Raw genomic sequence first — 25634 nt, 5'->3', positions numbered from 1 at the left:
TGCAGACACTTGCAAACACGGAGACAAAGTGCGCACGTTCAGGTCTTTAATTAGCAGTATAATTGCTTATATCACAGTATAGTTATAATACTAAGACGCGCACGCAACGCACACACACACTCAGTTCACACAAGTGTGATTTTTTCTCTATAATCTAATCTGTCTATCATTTATGCAAATAAGGACCAATATTTGAGTCAGAGAACAAAACAGTACAGTCACCCACTGTACTATCCTTGTGTGTGTGTGCGTGCGTGCATGTGTGGTGTGTGTGTGTGTGTGTGTGTGTGTGTGTGTGTGTGTGTGTGTGTGTGTGTGAGTGAGAGAGAGAATAAAGTGATGTCTGAATTAGGCTCAACAATTTCTCCCCCGCGGCAAAATGTTACGCAAGCTAGCACAACGCTAAGCTACAGGGACATGACAACACTGTGTGTGTGTGTGTGTGTGTGTGTGTGTGTGTGTGTGTGTGTGTGTGTGTGTGTGTGTGTGTGTGTGTGTGTGCGTGAGTGTGAGCGTGAGAGAGAGAGAGAGAGAGAGAGAGAGAGAGAGAGAGAGAGAGAGAGAGTTTAAATTATTAACCGCTTGAACCCCAGCATTCGTATTCGGGGAAAACCTTTGCAGAAAATAGCAAATCTACGAGCTTGTAGATCGTCTATTTTCACAGGTTTAATGTAGAGCAAAAACAGAAAAGACATCAGTATAGAGCCCTGAGGGATTCCGCTGAACAATGTACTGTATGGGGTTACGCACGTGTGCACGCACGCACGCACACGCACACACACACACACACACACACACACACACACACACACACACACACACACGGCTATAAATTCACATAGAGACAAGTGTATTCCAAACAATTAACAGATTTATTGAGCAAACTAAAGAAAGGAAAAAACATGTTGTGTATGTGTGCTTGTGTTGGACTGGGGGTGGGGTCAGTATCTCCCCTGCACTCCCAGTTGTGTCTCGGTCTGTCTCTCTATTTCCTGGTGAACCAGGCGAACCTCTTCCTGGGTCAAAGTTCGCTCCATGTGGCGGTACACCACACGAAAACATAGGCTCCTCCTACCTGACCTGGAGAGAGAGAGAGAGAGAGAGAGAGAGAGAGAGAGACACAGAGACAAAGGGCCCGTGTTAGATATAGTAGAACAGCAAGAGAATATTTATGTGCATACGTGCAAAGAGAGAGAGAGAGAGAGAGAGAGTGAGTCCACAGAGAACGCCTTTTGAGATGAGCAGCACTTTAGATATCATGTCCAATCCATAGCGCTCACACACAGCATGACTGCTCAAATGTCCGTTTGCGGTAACGATTCAATGTGGGATTATATGTGACAGGTTGTCACGTACAATCAGGAGGATCAAATGAACGGTTGAACTGTTGCCAGCTTGAAGCGCCCAAAAGCGCCCAGCCGAACATCGCTGAAGTGCGATGGTCGGCACTAGGAGTAACCATAGAAATACTGTACATGGAAGACTGGCGCTATCAACTCAACAAGACTAAAATACGCATTCCTCTTGTCTATTTCTCACACTCTGCTGTACTGGTGAGGACATTAGAAGTACTAATAAAGCAGCAAAAAAAAAGAAAAGAAAGAAAGATACATGACGTAAATTATATATATAAAAAGAACAACAAACATGGTAAAACAAGCATGCACGCACACATTTATATTTCTAGTGTTGTTTTGCATCTCTCCAGTGTGTGAGTAAGTTTGTGTACCGGTATGTGTGTACAAGCTTGTGTGAGTATGTGTGTGCGAGCGTGTGTGTGTTTATTTGTGCTCACATGTGTGCTGGCGTGTGTGTGCGTAACATCATTCCTGTGAGTAATATCTCTGTCCATCTGTATCTCTCTACATTACATGACTCTTCATGCTTCATCTCTCTACGTCTGTTACCCCCTCTCTCTCTACCTCTCTCTCTCTCTCTCTCTTTCTCAGAGCGATAGCTGAATAATTGAAGATCTGTTTGTTTGGTGGAAATGTCAGAGTCAAATATGGAGAGAGAGAGAGAGAGAGAGAGAGAGAGAGAGAGAGAGAGAGAGAGAGACACACACACGCACACACAAACGCACGTCATTGATTAGTGTATGATGGCTCAGTGTGGCCGATGAATAATTGATCAATCCATTATCAAAGCCCAACGGCCACAGGAAATGTCCCAACACGCACGCACGCACGCAAAACATATTTGTTCTATTTAAGAAGCTATCAGACAAAACCTTTCACTAACTCTACATAATTCTGTATCTATACATCCATCCATCTATTTCTCTCTTCATCACACCAGTATAACACTCTTTTACACTAGCATTTCTCGCCACCAGGCAGAAACCTTATACTGTATCTCTATATTTAAACGCTTGTTGTTTTTCCCCCTGTAAATGAATGCCCTATTTCATCATACAAGGGTGTCACAGAAAAGCAGTGAAAATAGCTGAACAACAACGTGACAATGTGTCGTTGTGAGCTTGCAAATATGCGATTACGCAAAATTAATTGAAAGAGACAGTGGTTAAGTCTGTGGGATTTATAAATATTGAACTAACGAAAAGTATTAACAAGAGCTTGTCTGACCAAATATGAACTAGTTATGTTTTGTCCTGAAAACTAGGCCAACTGACATTGACGATATAACAGTGTGTAACAGCAGTGTAAAAGTCAGTAACAGCAAGCAAACAGCTCCGGTCAATAATAATAATGAAATAAGTCATGAATAACTGGGCTGCCATCCTCTGAGACTGAAATACTGCAAGCTGGAGATTTTAGAGGGGGGGGGGGAGAGAGAGAGAGAGAGAGAGAGAGAGAGAGAGAGAGAGAGAGAGAGAGAGAGACGCACGCGCGCACGCACGCACGCACGCACGCACGCACGCACGCACGCACGCACGCACGCACGCACGCACGCACACACACACACACACACACACACACACACACACACACACACACACACACACACACACACACACACACACACACACACACACACACACACACACACACACACACACACACACACACACACACACACATTGATTGAGTTTGGCCAGCCTTGAGTAGTGGAGTACGATTTCATTCAGAAATGGAGAGGGAGAGAGAGAGATACAGATACATAGAGACATAGAGACAGACAGACAGACAGACAGACAGACAGACAGACAGACAGACAGAGCTAGACCATGCAGATATACTGTATCTGTAACGTCCTTGAAAAGAGAAGAAAACATGAAATATGATACTGCATTCAGAGAGACAGACAGACAGACAGACAGACAGCCAGCCAGACAGACAGACAGACAGACAGACAGACAGACAGACAGACAGACAGACAGACAGACAGACAGACAGACAGACAGACAGACAGGGTTAGGGTTAGGCTAGCAATGTAACACTTACACAATATTTATTGTACATACAATACAAGTGCTTCACTAAATTTCATCTTCATATTATTGGTCTGCACTAATGCTCGTTATACTGTAATATGGTACAATATTGTCTATTCACTCAGTGTCTCTTTGGTGGGCTCTGGACAGTTAATTGTTTTTTATTGATGCAAGATGCAAGTTAAGTGCTCCTAAAGGCAGGGGTCTTCAATGTTTTCAGGCCAGGGACCCCTTACCACCTTGTTGGGGGGTATATATATATATATATGTGTGTGTTCTAAATCAAGCAACAATTTTGTGGACCTCTGTAGTACCCCTGCAGGTGAAGACCTCTGCTCTAAGGGACACAGAAGTATGATCACATCTCACCGATTCTTGCTTCCCTCCTCTGGCTCACAGTTCGTTACAGGATCCAGTTTGAGATTTTAATTCAGTTTATTTTAAACCCTTCAAATGGGTTGGCGCCAATGTACATAACAGTGCTTTTATCTTCCCCAAAAAACCCACAAAATCTTTGCGGTCTACACACCAGGGGTTCCCAAACTTTTTTGTCATTTTTTAATCCGAGGCACCCCTACATTATAATTTTCACTCCCAGCACCTTATATTTATAGCATATCGTCGTTGTCGGGTGGAAATCTTGTATGTCCAAAACCGTTCGTTTTGTATTTATCATCTATTAAACAGCCGATCTACAAGCACACAAGTTGTGTGCTTGTAGATCGTCTGTTTTCACTAGGTTTGTGCAACAGTCTTGTATGATGAAGCAGGGCTTTAATTTACCAAAAGACGTACACATTTGAAACTTGGAGATACAAGGTTTCTGCCTGACAGTGACGATATTGTTGTGATTATGTTGCGAGGAAAATGTTGAGATAATAGCCATTTTGGTTAGAACTGACTGAAAATAACTTTGTACTTCAAGTTTAAAATGATGAAACGAAAGGCTTTTGCACACCTACAGCGACAGGTGCCGTCGAGGAGAGACCAAACAATGGTCGGCGAACTGAAAAGGCAAAAACTCCACGCACACTGTCTTCCAATGCAAAAAGGGGAATGTAATAAAGTAATGCAACGTTTCGGTATTTAAACCTTCATCAGGCAAAAAGTTTAAAATGATACCAAATATTTTTTCCAAATATAAGTGTCCAAATACATTCCAAATATTATCAAATGATCTCGCGGCACCCCTGGACTGCCGTCACGGCACCCCAGCGTGCCCCGTCACCCACTTTGAAAACCCCTGGTATACACGGACAAGTCATTTCTAGTGGTCCCAACAAACAAGGCTGAAGACCAGGGAGATCAATCATTTTCCGCTCGATCTTCCACTCCTTAGAGCGGCCCACACCTTGCCTGAAACATCGACGTTTGAAAACTCACTTGTATCCTTGGCTTTTAATCTAGACTGAGAGTCAATGTTTCCGACAGGCGATGTGTCGACACTGTGTTTTTGCCGTTGCTTTTCTCTTTGAACTTTCTACTTGTGTTGTGTTTCTACCCTTTATATCCCCCTTTTTTATTGTTTTGCTTAATTCATTGTGAAGTCATCTTTTGTAATAAATCGCAAGTGTACTGTATGAATAGTGCTTTACAAATGATGAATTCATGATGAATTAAGTATGTACTAATGCTTATCTATCTATAAATACGAGAAGTCTCTGCGTGTCTGTCTGTCTGTCTGTGTGTCTGTAATCCGCGTATCTCGAGAACCGTTCGTCCCACCGGCTTCAGATTCGGCACGCGCGTTCCCCGCCGCGGCACGGAGTGCAGTGCCGGGTCTCGACCCGACCCAACGCGCGGTTTTCCCGAACCGGCGCGAAACGTTCGGAATCTCCTTATGCGGGGTTGATTGTTGACATCAGGCTGTTCCGGAGGAAATCGGCGCAAGCGCTGACTCATTGTGACATCACATCATAAAAAGCTCTGACATCACGTACGCCACATGAGTTAACAAAAAATCTCTGTGAGTGTGTATGTATGTATGTAATACGCGTATCTCGAGAACCGTTCGTCCCACCGGCACGCGCGTTCTCCATATATGGGAATAAAATGAATGCCCGTATGCGGAGCTGATGTCTGACATCAGAGTTTTCCGCAACCGGTACTGTGTGTGCAGAGATCTTCATATATGGGCAAAAAAGCGACAGAGATCTCATATATGGGCATAAAATGGACGCAGATAAACAGATATCTCCATATATGGCATATATGGGCATACAATGGACGCAGAATCACAAAGATCTCCATATACGGGCATAAAAGGGACACAGACAGACAGATACAGAGATCTCCATATATGGGCATAAAATGGACGCAGATAGACAGATATCTCCATATATGGGCATAAAATGGACCCAGAACTATAACTGCAGTGATCTCCATATATGGACATAAAATGGACGCCGACAGACAGACAGACAGACAGACAGATATCTCCATATATGGGCATAAATGGACACAGGCAGACAGATGGTCAAAACGGGTCCTATGAAAACAGGTATAATGGGGTTTGCATTAAAGGGCGGGGCATTCATTCCCTATTTACATTGTTCCGAGTTGGCCAGGTCGCCGACTCGGGCGGCCCAGCTTCTAGTCTATCTATAAATGCGAGAAGTCTCTGCGTGCGTGTGTGTCTGCGTGTCTGTCTGTAATCCGCGTATCTCGAGAACCGTTCGTCCCACCGGCATCAGATTCGGCACGCGCGTTCCCCGCCGCGGCACGGAGTGCAGTGCCGGGCCTCGACCCGACCCGACGCGCGGTTTTCCCTAACCGGCGCGAAACGTTCGGAATCTCCTTATGCAGGGCTGATTGTTGACATCCGGCTGTTCCGGAGGAAATCGGCGCAAGCGCTGACTCATTGTGACATCACATCATAAAAGGCTCTGAGATCACGTACGCCACATGAGTCAACAAAAAAATGCCATGGTTACGTATTCTGATGTTCCTATATGGGCATAAAAGGACACAGGCAAACATATGGTCAAAACGGCTCTTATGACAACAGGTATAATGGGGTTTGCATTAAAGGGTGGGGCATTCATTCCCTATTTCAAATTCGGCACGCGCGTTCCCCGCCGCAGCAGGTAGTGCAGTGCCCGGCCTCGACCCGATCCGATACGCGATTTTCTGGAACCAGCACGAACGGTTCGGATTCTGATGTCTGACATCAGGGTTTTCCGGAACCGGCACTGTGTCTGCATAGATCTCCATTTATGGGCATAAAATGGATGCAGGCAAACAGATGGTCAAAGATCTCCATATATGGGCATAAAATGGACGCAAAAAGACAGATACAGATATCTCCATATATGGGCATAAATGGACACAGGCAAACAGATGTTCAAAACGGGTCCTATGACAACAGGTATAATGGGGTTTGCATTAAAGGGGGAACCAGCACTGTGTCTGCAACACAGTTGGAGGCACAGACAGTAGATACAGAGATCTCCTTAATGGGCATAAAGGGACACAGACAAACAGATACAGATGCATGAAATGGATGCAGACAGACAGATACAGATATCTCCATATATGAGCATAAATGGACACAGGCAAACAGATGGTCAATACAGTTCCTACAGAGATCTCCATATATGGGCATAAAATGGACGCAGACAGACAGATAACTCCATATATGGGCATAAATGGACACAGGCAAACAGATGGTCAAAACGGGTCCTACAGAGATCTCCATATAGACAGATAGATATCCCCATATATGGGCATAAATGGACACACGCAAACAGATGGTCAAAACAGATCCTATGACAACAGGTATAATGGCGTTTGCATTAAAGGGCGGGGCATTCATCCCCTATTTACATTGTTCCCGAGTTGGCCAGGGCGCCGACTAGACGCTCTGCCGCCCGAAGGGCGGCCGAGCTTCTAGTCTATCTATAAATGCGAGAAGTCTCTGCGTGCGTGCGTGTCTGCGTGTCTGTCTGTAATCCGCGTATCTCGAGAACCGTTCGTCCCACCGGCTTCAGATTCGGCACGCACGTTCCCCGCCGCGGCACGGAGTGCAGTGCCGGGCCTCGACCCGACCCGACGCGCGGTTTTCCCTAACCGGCGCGAAACGTTCGGAATCTCCTTATGCGGGGCTGATTGTTGACATCAGGCTGTTCCGGAGGAAATCGGCGCAAGCGCTGACTCATTGTGACATCACATCATAAAATGCTCTGAGATCACGTACGCCACATGAGTCAACAAAAAAATGCCATGGTTACGTATTCTGATGTTCCTATATGGGCATAAAAGGACACAGGCAAACATATGGTCAAAACGGCTCTTATGACAACAGGTATAATGGGGTTTGCATTAAAGGGTGGGGCATTCATTCCCTATTTCAAATTCGGCAAGCGCGTTCCCCGCCGCAGAGGTAGTGCAGTGCCCGGCCTCGACCCGATCCGATTTTCTGGAACCAGCACGAAAGGTTCGGATTCTGATGTCTGACATCAGGGTTTTCCGGAACCGGCACTGTGTCTGCATAGATCTCCATTTATGGGCATAAAATGGATGCAGACAGACAGATACGGATATCTCCATATATGAGCATAAATGGACACAGGCAAACAGATGGTCTAAACGGGTCCTACAGAGATCTCCATATAGACAGATAGATATCCCCATATATGGGCATGAATGGACACACGCAAACAGATGGTCAAAACAGATCCTATGACAACAGGTATAATGGGGTTTGCATTAAAGGGCGGGGCATTCATCCCCTATTTACATTGTTCCCGAGTTGGCCAGGGCGCCGACTAGACGCTCGGGCGGCCGAGCGTCTAGTCTGCTTAACACTTGGGGAGCCAAACTCGTTCAGGGACGAGTTATGGCCACTAGGTGTCCCCCTGCCACAGGAAGATATCTCGTTCACAGACGAGGCAACAAACAGTTAACTTTTTGAGCCTGCAGCTGCCCTTTGAATGACCTGAGTGCATTACGTCACCCAGTCAGTGCAGGCAGCCCCTCTGGGCAAGACATCACGGAAGGACTTAACATTGCTTTAGATTCTACTTTGAAACATAAGAACGGCTTTATCTAAGAATGACATGAAAACAGCCCCATGGAAGCAGAGAGCTGATTGTTTTCACGGCGACACTTTACCGCGATTTTACCGCGATTTTTGGATTTTAGTTTCGCGAGCGTTTGTAAACAAATGGATTATCCTCCTCAATCTTCTCTGGACACGCACGTGCACACGCACGAAGCTTGCGAGGCACGTCAAAACAAAGCGTAAGTCAATGGTGGCAGCAGCAACAGCTATAAATGTTATAAACCTTAGCAGCCCATGTGTTAAAAAAGCAGGGGTGGGCAACTTTGATGATGGTGAGGGCCACTATATTTCCACCTTCACTCCAGAGGGCCACATTGCATATTGCTATACGTCCTACTTTTTCATTCTAGTATCTCATACAAAAGAAGCAAAAATAGCAGATCTACAAGCTCAAAACGCATCGCATGCGTTTTGAGCTTGTAGATCGGCTATTTTTGCTTCTTTTGAATTGGAATCCTGAATATTTTTTTGTTATTTTTGAATTGGAGTCCTGAAATGTAACATTTTGATTTAATTTCAAACGCATTTAGTTATATAATACAAATGCATTGGACATAAAAAAGCCTACTATACTAGTCATTAAGCTACTAATATAGTCTAACGGAATTAAAGCAGGTCATGATAGGGATTGTAACAGCTGAATTCAATAATATCAGTATTCCGGTATTAACCTGCGGGCCGCATTAAGCGAAGGTGGGGGCCGCATGTGGCCCCCGGGCCGCCAGTTGCCCATGTATGATTTAGACTAGAGTGTACAGCAATTTGGTTCAACACTGTCGTTTTAAAAATGCTCTATAAATGAAGGGCTAGGGTTGGATAAGATTGGATAAGTGGTTAAGTGGTGCATGCCTCTTCTACAACTGCTGGTGTTCATCTCATGTTCATGTATCGTATGTGTCCATGAACATCTATATACAGTACCTGCAACTGATAGCAACATACAAAGAACATAGTCTTTGACATCTCCACGTCCATATACAAGTGTGTGTGTGTGTGTGTGTGTGTGTGTGTGTGTGTGTGTGTGTGTGTGTGTGTGTGTGCGTGTGTGCGTGTGTGTGTGTGTGTGTGTGTGTGTGTGTGTGTGGTGCTCAGACAGACAGACAGACAGACAGACAGACAGACAGACAGACAGACAGATAAAGATGCAGACATGGAATGATGTTCCCAACAGACAGGCAGACAGACGTGTCAATTATTTAACATTGTCACTGCAGCAGTACAACCTGTCTATCCACACACACACACACACGCACGCACGCACGCACGCACGCACGCACGCACGCACGCACGCACGCACGCACGCACAGTGTAGTAGTAGTAGTGATCAGGTTATCAGTGTTTCAATAAGGAGGGCAGACAGGTTGATTATTCATGAGCCCTGGGACCCGATTGGTCAGACATCTGAGACATGAGCCCTGATTGGTCAGACATCTGAGAGCTCTGCAATCCCAGAGAGGAGAGATATATCACACAAAACATCTTTCTTTCTTTCTTTTTCTTTCTGTGTCTTCTAGTCCTCTAATGTTTCAGTTATATAACTGCTGTACAATTCCGTCTGTCTTCTATCTGCCTTCTGTGTGTGTGTGTGTGTGTGTGTGCGCGCGTGCGTGCGTGCGCGTTTTTCTGTTAAATGTCTCCTGGTGTTCCAACAGATGGACAGTACGCAACAGCCTCTTTGTGTGTGTGCGTGTGCGTGTGTGTGTGTGTGTGTAAAAGACCAGTCATTGAGTTCACAACACGCATCAGTAACACAACTGACAACTGTTAGTGAGGGAGAGAGACATTTAGAATGAATAATCAGAATTATTCATGGTTGTATTGTGGATGACAGCTTGTTTGTACTCTGGAACAATGATCATGTAACATTTATGACTATAATAAACACTATGGAATGAATCACATCACAACCTTCAGGAAATGAAAAGAAGAAAAAAAAGTTCCAATCGATCTAATGTAGTTATTATTTAGTCACTAGTTCATACTTTTCATTAGTTAAATATTTTCAAAACCGACACACACACTTACACCTTCTAAACAGAGCTTGTAGATCAGTTATTTTACACTACTTTTGCTTGACACAGTCATGATGCGACAAAGTAGGACATTAATTTGCTATCGACAGCAATGATATGGTTTGCAGTTCGATCCGGGGCTCCATCTGGATTAATGTCGAAGTGCCCTTGGGCAAGACACCGAATTGCTCCCGATGAGCAGGTTGGTTCCTTGCATGGTTCCCATCATTGTGTGAATGCCTGTTATTCACCTCCAGAACCGCCCGCCCGCCCGACCAACCAACTTCAAACTCGGCACGTGTGACACTGACGACACAAGGGACAGTAATATGCACAATATGGTGTTGAGTCGGTCAAATAGGTGTTCCGATATGACCAATATACCCACAAGCCCATATACTGTATGAGTGTTCCAAAGAACATTCATATGCCCAGTGTCGAGTCGGTGAAACACGAAAGAAGAAGAGTCGTTCAAATAGGCGTTGTCCAGAACGGATGATCAAACCGACATTCCCATATAGATGTCATAACTATATTCCCATATAGTTATGACATCAGGGATCTCCATATATGGGCATAAAAGGGACACAGGCAGACAGACAGCTACAGAGATCACCATATACAGTATGGACAAAAAATTATGCGACAGGTAAATGGTAAATGGTGCATTAGCGCTTTTATCCAAGGCGCTTTATATAGATTGTGCATTACATTCACCCATTCACACACACATTCATACACCGGTGGCGGAGGAAACCATGCAAGGCACCAACCTACTCACCGGGAGCAACTAGGGGTTCAGAGTCTTGCTCAAGGACTCTTCGACATTAACTCAGGGGGAGCCCGGATTCGAACTGGAAACCTTCGGGAACCCTTCGTGCTCTAATGACGGTTTCTCTACCCCTGAGCTATGCCGCCCCAGGTAATCTGACAACGGGTACACCGGGTACTACATAACCGGGTGGGGCATGGATTCCCAACGGGCACCGTTTAACATTACTAAATTGGGTTGTTCAATAATAAAAAAATAAATAAAAAAAAATCCCACCCATGAGCGGTGCTTTTTATTGGTTCATTTCATTAAGCATCCCGTGAGGCTTGGCCAATGAGCCAAGTATGGGACATACGTACGTACATACAAACAGACAAATATAATAATATATACCTATTTCGTCCCGCGAGGGAAATTAAGCATTTTCAGCCCAACCCAGCTGATTCACTGCCCACAAGGAGCATGTGAGCAATTAGGGGTTACTTAAGAGTCTTGCTCAGGAACACACATCGACATTGCTACCCTGGCCTGGAATCGAACCAGGGACAACCAGGAGCTCTGGTTCCCTAGGCGGGCTCCCTATACCATTCAGCTATGCCAGATGTAGGAGCAGTTGTCACCACTCAAACATAAAAGAGATACAGAGAGAGGGGAGGGGGAGGGGGAGGGGGGGGCACAGATGATGAGAGAGAGATACTTGGATACATAAAGAAGAAAGAAGGAACAGCAAATACAGAGAAGAAGATATATTTTATGCCAGATAAGAAACTTTCATATTTATAGTGTGTGTGTGTACGTGCGGTGTGAGCACACGTGCATGTGTGCGCGCGTTTGTGTGTGATTGATTGTGTGTGCATTCATTAGCCTATCAGTGGGCATGTTGTGTCTGTTTGACTGCTATATTTATTTGTGTGTGTGTGTGTGTGTGTGTGTGTGTGTGTGTGTGTGTGTGCGTGCGTCTTAGTGTGGTGCAATAATTAATTGTTGATGCAGGATGCGGTGTGTGATGCTGACAGCTCTAATACATCACACACGCACGCACGCACACACACACACACGCACACGCGCACGCGCACACGCACACGCACACGCACACACACACACACACGCAGAGAAATTCTTCACTAGGCCGCACTTCCTCTCTGAACGTGTCTGTCTGTCGCTGTGTTAATGAGTACATTAAGTCAAATCAGTACAGCAGCTCCATAACATCCAACCTTCAATATCCTCTCCTTTGCTTTCATCCAACGCCCCCCCCCCCCTCTCTCTCTCTCTCTCTCTCTGTCTCTCTCCATCCTCCACCCCTCCTCTCTATTCTATCCTTACTCCGTTGTCATCATCTCTCCTTATCTCTCTCTATCGCCCTCTCTCTCTCTTCCCCCCCCCCCCTCTCTCTCAGCAGATGATTGGGTGACAGTAAGGTGAGTGACGCACTGCAGTCACTCCAATGATGATGTCATCATTATGCAATGACATGACTGTCTGTCTATCCGTCTGTCTGTCTGTCTGACAGACTGACTGATTGACTGACTGGCAGACAGGCACAATAATCTGATATTAATCCGTTCATATAAACACGTGCATGCAGAGGTTGGTTTCTTTCACAAGGCAAGTCTGTCATTGAAACAGGACAGTAAATCTTCAGCCAGAACAGTAGATTAAGTGTCCATTCTGCAGAGCCTTTCCTAGTGAAACACATGAGCAGGGACATAAAGTCAACTCACGACCAGTCTGCTTAACGATAGATGAACGGGCAGCAAATCACCTTCCCTCAACAACTACTCCAAATGTGTCCATAGTGTTGGAGCGTCACAAACTGCATGTACATTTTGGTTTAAGAGTGCTGCCGTTAAGATTCATGGGCCATTAATTAATAAAGGCAAGTGAGTAGCTATTCAAACCCTCAACATGTAGTATAGGCTACGAAAACAAAATTCCCCTGTGTCCCATGCGTGTATCAATCAAAACAGCATCCCGGTATCGGCAGTGGAAGCTTGTGATTGGCTGAACCGGAGGTAGGGAGCGCTCCGTTGTGTTCCCCTGGACCAAAATTCGGGGGGCTGAAGATTTACTATTCTGTCCATAACGGCACATAAGTCGGTAACGGCGCTGAGTCGGCTCATGCGACGGTCGCAACGCTCGACTATGCGATGTTTCATAACATATATAACCATAAACATTCTATATTTATAAGGTCAAGTATTATACTTAATAATTGGGATTAATTAAGAACCATTATCATAGTTATAATAGGCCTACATTTACAGTAGTTTAGGCATTTTGGTTTGATAATGTGGGCAGAACAATTTGTCCTTGTTTGTTATTTGACAATTTTTACTTTAATTATAATTAAAGACACTTCATAGTGAATTAGTGATTATAATAAATAACCTATGTCATGATTGCTAGATCGTTGTTAGATTGTGTTTATAATATAACGCCGGCATGCCTCCGTCATCTCCACCGAAAACAAGCGCTCCCCCCTTGTTCCATTGTCGAAACCGGGATGCTGTTTTGATTCACGCGTGTCCCATGAGCCCTTGCGTGAAAGTTGGGCATCACTTCCTGTTCCTCTTAGCTGTTTCATTCTCACTGGTTGCTGTTGCTGCTGTGACACATGGATGTGGCATGGTGATTACATGTTACATGATAAACTGTTTGAGAAAGATTTAACTGAAAAATTGAAATATAATTAAATTAATGGCGTTTTCAAGTGAAAGCGCCGTCGTCTCATGCTGATATATACTACATGTTCGAACAATATTTCTATTATGCTTCCTTCTATGCTTGAGGAGTCCAAGTTGCTTCTTTTCACCTGACAGTGGGTATTTCCCCGGTTTGGACGTAGCGCGTAGAAGGAACACGTTATTCCAACCCAGTTCCTTTCCCCTCCATCAGGCGCCCTGGCTGGCCAGGGGGAGGCATTATGGAGACCAGGATTACTGCATGTTTTTGTGAGGGTATCTACCCTAGGAGACACGAGGAGAACATGCAAACTCCACACAGAAAAGCCCTATCGCCAACCCCACCAAGGGTGTGGGTTAGGGTTCACTGATAGTTCACGCAAACAGACACAGTCTTTGTGATTCAGCGGAAAAAACAATTTTGTCAATCGGACAAACGGTTCCAGAGTTGCAGCAGAATGAATCAACCCTGCTCCAGCATTGTTTACAATGGAGTGTGTTTTCCCACACACCCACAAGGGGGCACGCACATACACAAACCCACAAGGTAATCTCAGCATTTTTTGCCATTTTTCTGCTGCCTAGTGGCGGCCGAAAAGACGTCATAAGACGTCATTGGCTCCCAGGGATGAAAACCACTGTTCTACATACAGTACACTAGATTAGACTAATGTATAGTACTGAACTGTACTGGGCTGATACCGGCCTACTTGGGAACAATGTGAGTCAGGTACTGTAGGCTACTACAGTATACATAGAATGACCTCTCCTGTGTCACTACTGACGTCTTATTTACATTTATTTGGCGGATCGTCGCTGTTGCATGCTGGGAAGGGAACGTCCCACAGTTTCTTCTTGACCCGTTTATGCAAATCCCCTCCACACCAGGGTCTGTGCCATTGGCTGGCTGCAGAACATATGGGTTGTGCTCTCTTGTCATTGTACTTGGTGAATAATTTAACTGGCTCTGGCTGTTTAGCTGATGCTCGTTAAGCGTGTCCTTGGTGCTCGTTTCCTGTCTGCTAATTGCTCGTTAAACTCGTCGGGCTCCACACTTGACCTTTGGAGAGCAAGGATAAAAAATCAGAGCGTTTTCAATTTAAAAGTCAGTGTTTTTTAATGCTTCATGACTATTTGCCTGCAAGACATGGAGATAGTTAGATGACTATTGTTAACTGTTTATAGTCTGTGTAGGGCTGGGATCCTTTAGGATTTTAACCATTCCGGTTCTTTGACGATTCCCTCTTAATTGTGTGTTTCGTGACGGTTCCCTTCAGCAATTCCTATATTTTGCCCATACCCACTCTCAAATGATTGAAAGAGATTGACCCAGTCTCTGAGAGGCAGCGGTTGCATCATGACTATTAGAAAAACTGAGAGGGAGACAGCGTAGGAGAGACGGACATAAGTAAAGCCGAGAGGGAGACAGTATAGGAGAGACAGAAAGCAGGAAAGCTGAGAGGGAGACAGTGTAGGAGAGGCATTATTTGGAAACGCACATGAGTTATGGGCAAACCCCGCCCACGGAAGCTTTTGATTGGCTGAGCCGGAGCTGAGCCAGTGCTAGAGATCGCTCCTTTTTGTTCGCTTGGACAGTGCGGAGGTGCGACCACCTAAAAATAACCTTAACCCTAACCTCAGTGAAACTAACGCTGGTGAGTAACTAACCTGCCAACACTGGTGAGTAGCTAACCTGCCGACGCTGGTGAGTAGCTAACCTGCCGACACTGGTGAGTAGCTAACCTGCCGACGCTGGTGAGTAGCTAACCTGCCGACGCTGGTGAGTAGCTAACCTGCCGACGCTGGTGAGAAGCTAAACTGCCGACGCTGGTGAGTAGCTAAACTACCGACAGTGGTGAAAACGAATGGCTCCGCCCTGAACTCATGTGCGTTTCCAAAGTGCGCGTAGAGACAGACATTAGGAAAGCTAAGACACTATAACGAAGACAGACAGTAGGAAAGCTGATCTGTGCTTTTAGCAGTGAAAATCTTAACCACTAGTCCTCTTAGACACACGCATGCACGCATGCACACACACACACACACACACACACACACACACACACACGCACACACAGCTCTGCTCGCGTTATTCTGCACAAGGTGTCACTTTTCATAGCATTCACATAAAATCATATTCGCCTCAGTTCACCCAAACAAACATTCACACTCTCTCTCACACACACACACACACACACACACACACACACACACACACACACACACACACACACACACACACACACACACACACACACACACACACACACACACACATGAATAGTTAATAGGGTAGTGGCATTCCCTCCAATCAGTAACAGATTTATCACTTATTTGCTGTTGTGTGTGTGTGTGTGTGTGTGTGTGTGTGTGTGTGTGTGTGTGTGTTCACAGAGATTGCTTCTAGGTTGTAAACTCCTCACCTCTCTCCTTGCCAGAACTTATTTGCATGAACTGATTAGAAATGGATCAGAGGCAGAGCTCACATGTTGCCGCCGGCCATTTTGTGTCAGTTGTCTCACACACAGTCTGTCCATCATTCTCTCTCTCAATGTCTCTCTCTCGCACACACACACACACACACACACACACACACACACACACACACACACACACACAGTATATCATCTCAACTGAGTCACTCTTATCAAAATGTGTGTGTGTGTGTGTGTGTGTGTGTTGCACACACTTAAAGATCAATATCAATTTAAAGGCAAACAGGAAGATACTTGAGTGTATGTGCGCGTGTGTGTGTGTGTGTGTGTGTGTGTGTGTGTGTGTGTGTGTGTGTGTGTGTGTGTGTGTGTGTGTGTTAATTGCATTAGGATGGTGGGAGACAGGAAGGGGGAGTCATTACTGGGGAAATGGAGGCGGGATCACTTTCAACTGAGGGAGAGATCTAACCAGTTATGCCCTGTGTGTTTAGTTCAGTGTACGGTGGTGTAGATCATTTTTTAATACATTGTTTAACTACATGTTGGAATGCAGTGTTGCTTTTCAGCAGCAAAACAATTGTATTGATCAAGTAGCGCACACTCTCTCTCTTTCTCACTATTCGTTTTATGTGGAGCGCATCTTTTGTTTTTGTTTCAAATTTTATGTTTTATTATTTAAATACTGGTACAATGATTAATTTCATTTTTATTGTCTTTGTTTTGGCATTTTTAGTTCACTCTGTATGAAATGTGCTATATGCTATAGAACGCACACACACACACACACACACACACACACACACACACACACACACACACACACACACACACACACACACACACACACACACACACACACACACACACACACACACACACACACAGAGATCTTAATACTGGAGTATGAGAGGAAACAACCGTTTCCGCTACCCAGGACGGAGGTGCGAAAGACTTGGAAAGTCCTTTGTGCTGGTCGCTCTGTGTACTATTGCGGTGTTGTTATGGCGGTGTGATACTTGTGTTGCATGACTGCATTGACTAGCAGTGACTGTTATGTGCACTTTTTTTTTTTGGCACTGTTTATTAAGTTATGCTTTGAATATAGCTTTTTTGTGTGTGTGACGTGTCACTTATGAGCGTTGAATGTTTCGTGGTCACTTTATGTATATATTCTTCTTTTTTTTTGCAATAGCTTTCGACACTTTATGTTTTATTTGTCTTTTTTTTTGCTTGCTCTTTGGACTGCACACTACAGTACTCTTTTTCTTTCTTCTCTGTAACTTGTAACCTTAACTGCTGTGCTGCCTCTGGGCAACTGAATTTCCCCCGTGGGATAATAAAGGAAGGTTCATCCACCCACCCACCCACCCACACACACACACACACACACACACACACACACACACACACACACACACACACACACACACACACACACACACACACACACACACACACACACACACACACACACACACACACACACACACACACACACACACACACACACACACACACACACACACACACACACACACACACACCTTCTGTCCCATCCTGGTGAATCATACAGTCAGCATGTTCGCTAGGGTCACATAAGGGGACAGAGAGAGAACGTGTGTGTGTGTGTGTGTGTGTGTGTGTGTGTGTGTGTGTGTGCATACACTTGCCAGGATGAATTCCCAATTTGTATTGGCTTACAGCCTCCATCCATCCACCCCTCCCTCTCTCCCTCCTGTACAGAATGTACGCTATACATGTGATGAAGAAAAAATAAAATATTTAGTCAGAACATAACACCGACCATAACGCCTGACTCACTGCTCTGACATTATAACATTTTGCTTAGAAATACAGAATACATGAGTTTTGTGTTTAGGCATCATATGAACAATGGGATTTAAAGTTCAGAATGGGCAAAGTGTTCCTTTAACATTGTAACCCAACCTGGGGTCCAGGCCCCCCTTAAAGAGGTGGTGCCATAATTTGGTACTTTTTCTGTTTTGTACGTGTCTATGGAGTTAATTAACATTACTCTAATAGACCCCCAGGTGTGGTTATAATATGCAAATATGTCTTCCATGTGTATTTTTGGTTTCTTCCTGAAAGCTGAAAGCCTCAAAGTCAAAAGGCCCAATTGAAATACACCGCTTTAATGACATCATAAAATCAACCCCTCCCTTTTTACCATACAGCAACACTGCGGGTGTGGCCAACTTCAGCTGGGTCACCACTAGTCTTGCATAGCCACACAACTATTACCCCAATGTCTGAATGCTATACAGCAGAGGTCTTCAACAGGGGGTCCGGGACCCCTAGGGGGTCCTCAGAGTTACTACAGGGGGTCCTCCAAATCTTTGAGTGATAGATAGTTTTTTTTTCTCCTTTTTTAGTATATTAACCACTTGAACCCTAGTGTTCATATTCTGAGAACTTTAGCCAAAAATAGCAGATCTACAAGCTCACGAGGCGTTGAGAGCTCGGCTATTTTTGGCAGAGAGCTTTGGTGTAGAGGGGAAAAAGAGCAGACTAAGTACAGAGTTAAAGTTCAAGTGTATTAAGTATTGACGGTTCAAGTGGTTAAATATCTGAAAACACAAATTGACATGAATCCAAAATACACTGATGATTGTGCTGTCAAACAATGAAACTGTATGGAATCTATGAACAGGTTGTGGCGGTCCCTGCTTCATCTCTCTCTCAACTAAGGGGTCCTTGGCCTGAAAACATTGAAGACCCCTGCTATACAGAGTCTGGAACTACACCTCCCAAAATTCAAGTAACAGAAGCCGGCATTTCCGTTCACGAAAATATATTTTAAAAAAAAGTTACACAAACAGGTAAAATGTGGAGACAAGAGGTATCTGCCCGACGGCAAGGATATAATATATTGTCCAGACCTAGTGTGACGATAACCCAGACTGACGTGTGGAACAGTAAGCACATTAAGCCTCCACACATCGGGACTTATTGCTTCATATTGTCTTCTGTTTATTTGATTGTCTCACTTTTCTGTTTCACTCTGGGATTCACTCACAAGCACGCACGTACACACGCACAGACACAAACACATTATTGTTTTATTGTTCGAGAAATCAGTCTTTCAACGCTCTGTCTCTCTTTCTCCCTTACTGTCTCTCTCTCTCCGTCTCTGTCTTTCTCTGTCACTCTGTATAGCTGTATGTCTGTCTGTCTGTCCGTCTGTCTCTGTGTTAATACATAGAACAGTGTTGGTGATATTACAATACAACACTACCCAGAAGAATTAAAGAAATGTATCAGCCCTGGGCTGTGTGTGGGTCCACACAGTCCTCGTATTTCCCCTGTGTGATTCTATGTGATGGGTTTTGTACGTGTTAATGTATTGTGTATGTGCGTTTGTGTGTGTGATTGTGCACAACGCTCGTGCGCGTGTATTTCTATACCTGCCATTGTGAGGGGCAAATGTCCTCAGAAATATAGTATAATTGGAGAAATACAAATATTGTGAGAACCTTTTTCCTGGTCCTCATTAGAGAAGTTATTGTTTTATGGTTAAACCTTATTAGACTCTTGACTTTAGGCTTACAGTTAAAAGGAAAAAAAGCAAAAAGCAAAAGAAAAGGAATGTATTCATAAAAACCGACAACCTTAAAATGTTGCTGTCCTCAAAAGTATAGTAATACAAATGTGTGTGTGTGTGTGTGTGTGTGTGTGTGTGTGTGTGTGTGTGCGTGCGCAACCCAATTACCCACAGGCCCTTGGGTCATTGGCAGGCAGAGGCTGGTTGCTATGAATTTATCCGACTGTTGAGATGCTATAGCTCTCCATCCAACACACACTCATAAAACATTACTGCTGCTGCACAAGCGCACACACACACACACACACACACACACACACACACACACACACACACACACACACACACACACACACACACACACACACACACACACACACACACACACACACACACACACACACACACACACACACACACACACACACAGCACACTCCACACAGAGCTATTCAGGGACAAACTACTACTATGCTAACACTACGGGCTAACCCCCGAATATGGGAACACACTGCAATGCAAATGGAGAGAATTTACAACACTAGATAGAGGATTGGGCCTCACATCTAAGGTTTCTCACACCTATATATTTCACACCACCGATCGGAGTCATATTGTCGGGGCTTTGTCAGAGTACCCGTTGTCCCCGTCTGTCTGTGTCCCTTTTGTGCCCATATATGGAGATTTCTCTGTCTGTCTGCAGCAGTAGTTCTCAACCTTTGCAGGCCGCGACCCCCAAAATAATCATATTTTAACTGGTCGGCTATCTTCACAATTTCTGCCTCTAATATTTGAAAATTTGGCCAATGTTTAATTTGTCATTTTAGAGGTATTAAAAAGTCCTTAAATTGTCACTTTATAAACATGCATATACCCTCTATAGCAGGGCTACTCAACTTGAGATGGCTCAGGGGCCACTCAGCAAAATACCAAAAGTCCAAAGGGCCGCAAGCTAAAAATGACGGTCCTATTTTGGACGTTTACATTGATTTTGTACTGTACACAGTCTAATAATTAAGGAAACGCACAGAAAACAGCCACATTTCCATAAGCCAGGCCAAACCTCATTGAACCAAAAGATTGTCATGGATGGAATGATGAAATTGATGACATTTGAATTTTTTATCAAATTAGGCTTTATTCACAAAATGTGAAGTGAAAATGAACAGTTCTGGTTCAACCTTTTTGTAACCTCCCCTGTGTCTGGGTATGCAAAGCTAGTGAACTTTGGCAATGTAAAGGTATGTTTTCTCATGCCACTAACACTCCTTTTCATTAATAGGACAGATTTAAAATAAATAAACGTTTATACTTATTATTCAATCACTCAAACCCCAGCATCCCTATTCTTGGGGGACATAGCCGATCTACAAGCTCACCACAAGATGCATTGTGAGCTTGTAGATCGGCTATTTTTGGTGAAGAGAGTTATTGTATGGAAAAATAACTCAAGTACAGTTCAACTCCCCCTCAGATGCACTGTATTGTAAAACAGTTTGATGCTTTGAGCTTTGTAAAACACAACAGCTCGTTGGAGGAGATTTGTGTTAATAAGCATAGTTCCTTGGCTGCAGCGCGATCTGTTGGAATGCTTGCACTGTCGGTGCCATAGAGTTATAGTCGGAGCTGACTGGCGGAGTCGCGGAGGGAGAGACAAGCAGCGGAGACAAGGGCTAGGTCTTCATTAGACTGAAACATGACGATCGCGGGATTCGCGGCCGTTCATATCGCACGACCGTCATGCGTCTCCGCTCCAGTGAGCCCGACTGTGGTTGTCTGCTGCAAAATCTCCGCATATTTGTCTGTCTGACTGTCTCGTTGTACTGTAGCTCTAGTGTAGCCGCCTGCATCTCTGCACTGCTACTGCATTCGCTTCCTGACTCTTATTATCCCTAACTACGGAGTGCACCGAGGGTCAAACATCACTGCGTTTCGCGTTAACTTTGACAGGCTTAGAAAAATCATATTTTTTTTGGCATGATCATGACGGGCCGCACAGACATGCGGAAAGGGCCGCATGCGGCCCGCGGGCCGCGGGTTGAGTAGCACTGCTCTATAGACTTAAAACTTTATGAAACCGATCGGTGGGATCGGTTGCTCTGGACAAATGCATTGTTTATCCGAACGACTCGGCGGGGGGCACCGCACTCCCTCAAAGCCTTCCCGATGCACGTGCCGAGTTTGAAGTCGCTCAGTCACAAATGCCCAGGACGACACGACCATGGGCTTAGCGGTCGGATCTGTGGCTCTGGTTATGTCTGAGTCAGAGTGACGTGTCAGCCCGCCCTCCCATTAGCCAATTTTAATATAGGATGAGGAGAGGAGAGAAGACAAAGCAGGGAGGGATCTTGACATTTAGGAAAAGCCAGGATGAAGTGAGGGAGGTTGAGACAGACAACACTGTTTCTTACAAACAGACACACACGCACACGCGCACGCACACACACACACACACACACACACACACACACACACACACACACACACACACACACACACACACACACACACACACACACACACACACACACACACACACACACACACACAGGCCTGCTGGCGAGTTTCAAATTTCTATGTTTTCTTTGTCAAATTAATTCCCTGCAAAAGTTGTGAAAATAGCAGATCTACAACCTCACAGCGCGTTGCATCGTGACATGTTGTGAATCTTCTATTTCTATCATTTAAATAGGTTTCCACGTGACAGCAACAACATTCATAATGACAAAGCTCTGTGAACAACAGAGCCAGATAATTAAAACCTAACCTTATTGTTTTTTCCCCCCTCCACATACTTTGTCTTTATGAGCTATGTTAAACTATTAACACTGACAGTTCAGAAGAAACCTGTTTACCAATGACATCATTAAGTTCCAAGCTAATAAAAACTACCATCTTTTTCTTCCTGGGAAGTTAGCATGCTGAAAAAAGAAATGTTTTTTTGTTGACAATGAAAATATATTCTAGAATGGGCGAGAGACAGTATGCTGAGAGGGAGACAGTGTAGGAGAGCCAAAAAGACAGAAATATGAAATAGGGGTGTAACAATATATTTTAATAGCGATTCGATACATATCAGATACATGGTTGACGATACGATACATGGACGATATTGGTTCATTCATGGCGATACAATACGATTCGATTCAACGATTTAAAATCGATATAGCAACGATTTAGCAAAGACATTACATCTGTGTGAATGGTGTGGATAGTGCAGGTTTTCATTACGATATACTTCGATTTTAAAAGACGATATTTCGATGCAGTTACTATATCGTTACACCCCTAGTATGAAAGTTTAGAGGGAGACAGACAGCAGGGCAGTGTGTCTTTCTGAGAGAGAGAGAGAGAGAGAGAGAGAGAGAGAGAGAGAGAGAGAGACATTTCATTCTTTCACTTCTTTTTGACACAAATGTTTCCAAATTATCTCTCGGTCTCTCTCATTCTCACCATCTGTCTCCATCTCCACACACCCTCCCTATCTCTCTCTCTTTCTCGCCCTCTCCCTCTCGTTCTTCCTAATAAAAGTGAGGGCCAGTAAACAAGTGGAGGGCGTGACCGCACTCATCTTTCCACCAGCCATGAGTCAGCACGTCTGAGAGAGAGAGAGAGAGAGAGAGAGAGAGAGAGAGAGACTAAATTGGAAAAAGAGAGGATGGTTTGGCGATTTTGTTTACTCTTCTGCCAATAAAGCACACTGAGCAAGAGAGAGAGAGAGAGAGAGAGTGAGAGAGAGAGAAAGAGAGAGAGGCTGTTTGAAGTGGTGGGGAGATGGAGGGATGGGGTAGAGATAATAAATGAGAGAAAGTTTAACGTGAATTATGGCAGAAAGGGAGGATCGGAACGGAGGAGCAAAGTGGAGAGATGCAGCAGACAGAGAGAGAGAGACAGAGAGAGAGAGAGAGAGAGAGAGAGAGAGAGAGAGAGAGAGAGAGAGAGAGAGAGAGAGAGAGAGAGAGAGAGAAGGAAATAGTTTTTAACAAGGTGTGTGTGTGGAAGGGGGGGTGACCAGAGATGGATAGAGTACTTGGATAAATTGTGTGTGTGTGTGTGTGTGTGGGGGGGGGGGGGGTAGTAACGAATGGATGCCTAACCCCCCGGCTCCACCGGGCGCGTCGAGCGTCGCGTCAACGTCAACGTTGGGAACGCTCCCGTTTTAATCAATGAAGGGTGCTCCACTGCCGACGGCGACGTCAACGTCGGATGCTCCGGTGACGGCGTCCAAACTCGAAAATCGCCCCGGTTAAATTTTTTGACGGCGTCCACAACGTCCAGTCATGTATAAAATATGAATAAATGCATTGTAGGCTATATTTAAATGTAGGCTATATACTGTACGTGCGTTTCTGCTGTTGGCTATCCATTCACAAGGGTGACTAGATGTCCCAAAAATCCTAGCATATTTTTTTTATGTAATTACAGCGGTCTACTTTGATAAAATTATGTACAACAGGCTATAATCATGACAAAACAAAGTGGTCAGTGGTGCATTGCTGCTCTCTGCTGAACATAGTGTGCGCTATACGTTCACATTCAGGTCACAAATAGTTTTATTCCTGTTTGAAAGTGATTTTCATGTTGTTTTGGAAATGGGCTATATTGGCCATAGAATGAATACCTCACAGTCACAGCCGCGCTGCGCTGCGGTGGAGCCGGTCGGACATCAATGTGACGGCGTCAGAGGAGACGCAGAGCAACGCGACGTCGCCAGTGGAGCCCTGGGGTAAGATGTCCACAGGGTTAATGGGCGCCGATTTCCCGTTAAGACGCCTGGAGACGTCTAAAGGCCTGTCCATAGTACCTCCGAAACCTCCAAAATGTTCGGTGAGTTGCGACTTTCCGACATGCACATTTAGGATTAGTTAGGATTTTAGTTTTGCGACCAAATGTAAACAAACTGACAACATGGACATGATCGTGGCTTCCGGGGCTCTTCAAAATAAAGCGTAAGTGAATGGTGCAGCCAAATAATTACGCAAATAATGGTATCCAATGTGTTAAACGTCCAGCCAGGTTTGGCCAATGCCCAGCTCTGCGGGACAGACATACGGACCTGCATACACACAAAGCCAGATGTAGGAGCGGTTAGCGCTGCTCGAAAATAGCAGATCTACAAGCTCCCAAATCGTGAGAAGCTGTGAGCTTGTAGATCTGCTATTTTCAGGGCACAACACTCAAGCACAACCAAACATAAAATGACTTGTCTATGCATGGAATGGAAGTATAAAGTATTGTAAAATGGAAATACTAAAGTAAAGTAAAAGTACAGAACAATGGGGGGGGGGGGGGGGGGGGGGGAGAGAGAGAGAGAGAGAGAGAGAGAGAGAGAGAGAGAGAGATTAAGTGTTTCTGTTGTTTATGCAGGTAAACTGCACTGCGAGCAAAAACCAGAGAAACTTGGCTTCATGCTTTCGTTTATCAAAGTATACAGTATGAAGATATAATATGTTGAGTAATGAGCATAAAGACGCTGGATTTTGCTGTGTTGAGATTTTAACTTGCAAGTGGACAGCAACTACAGATAATTAGGAGAACAACTCCAATGGTGTATGATAACAAAGGGCAATGCAATCAGGGGCAAGCATCGCTCTCTGGAAATGATGCGAATGAGGAAGTAATGGAGACACTGCAGTTCTCATTAATGGCCTAAAGGGGGTGTTGCTATTTCCCCTCTTGTTGGTTGAATTGTATTCATTTAATTACAGTCAATGG

The 25634-nt window shown here is 44.6% G+C and overlaps 1 protein-coding gene across 1 annotated transcript in view; it reads right to left on the bottom strand.

Annotated features, from left to right (window-relative positions):
- Positions 1 to 941: 941 nt before the first annotated feature.
- LOC308306872 (phenylalanine--tRNA ligase, mitochondrial-like) overlaps positions 942 to 25634 on the bottom strand; it is a gene marked incomplete at its 3' end in the record, with an annotated part of 141902 nt that continues 117209 nt past the window's right edge. Inside the window, exon 11 of the mRNA XM_080751926.1 lies at positions 942 to 1080. Within this exon, the coding sequence (XP_080608052.1) occupies positions 942 to 1080 (139 nt within the window). The remainder of the gene's footprint in view (positions 1081 to 25634) is intronic.

Source organism: Nannobrachium achirus, assembly GCF_963921795.1.
Source record: "Nannobrachium achirus genome assembly, chromosome: 21".
NCBI lineage: Eukaryota > Metazoa > Chordata > Actinopteri > Myctophiformes > Myctophidae > Nannobrachium > Nannobrachium achirus.
Note: the sequence above shows the minus strand (reverse complement) of the source record. Positions and strands in the feature narration are given on the sequence as shown.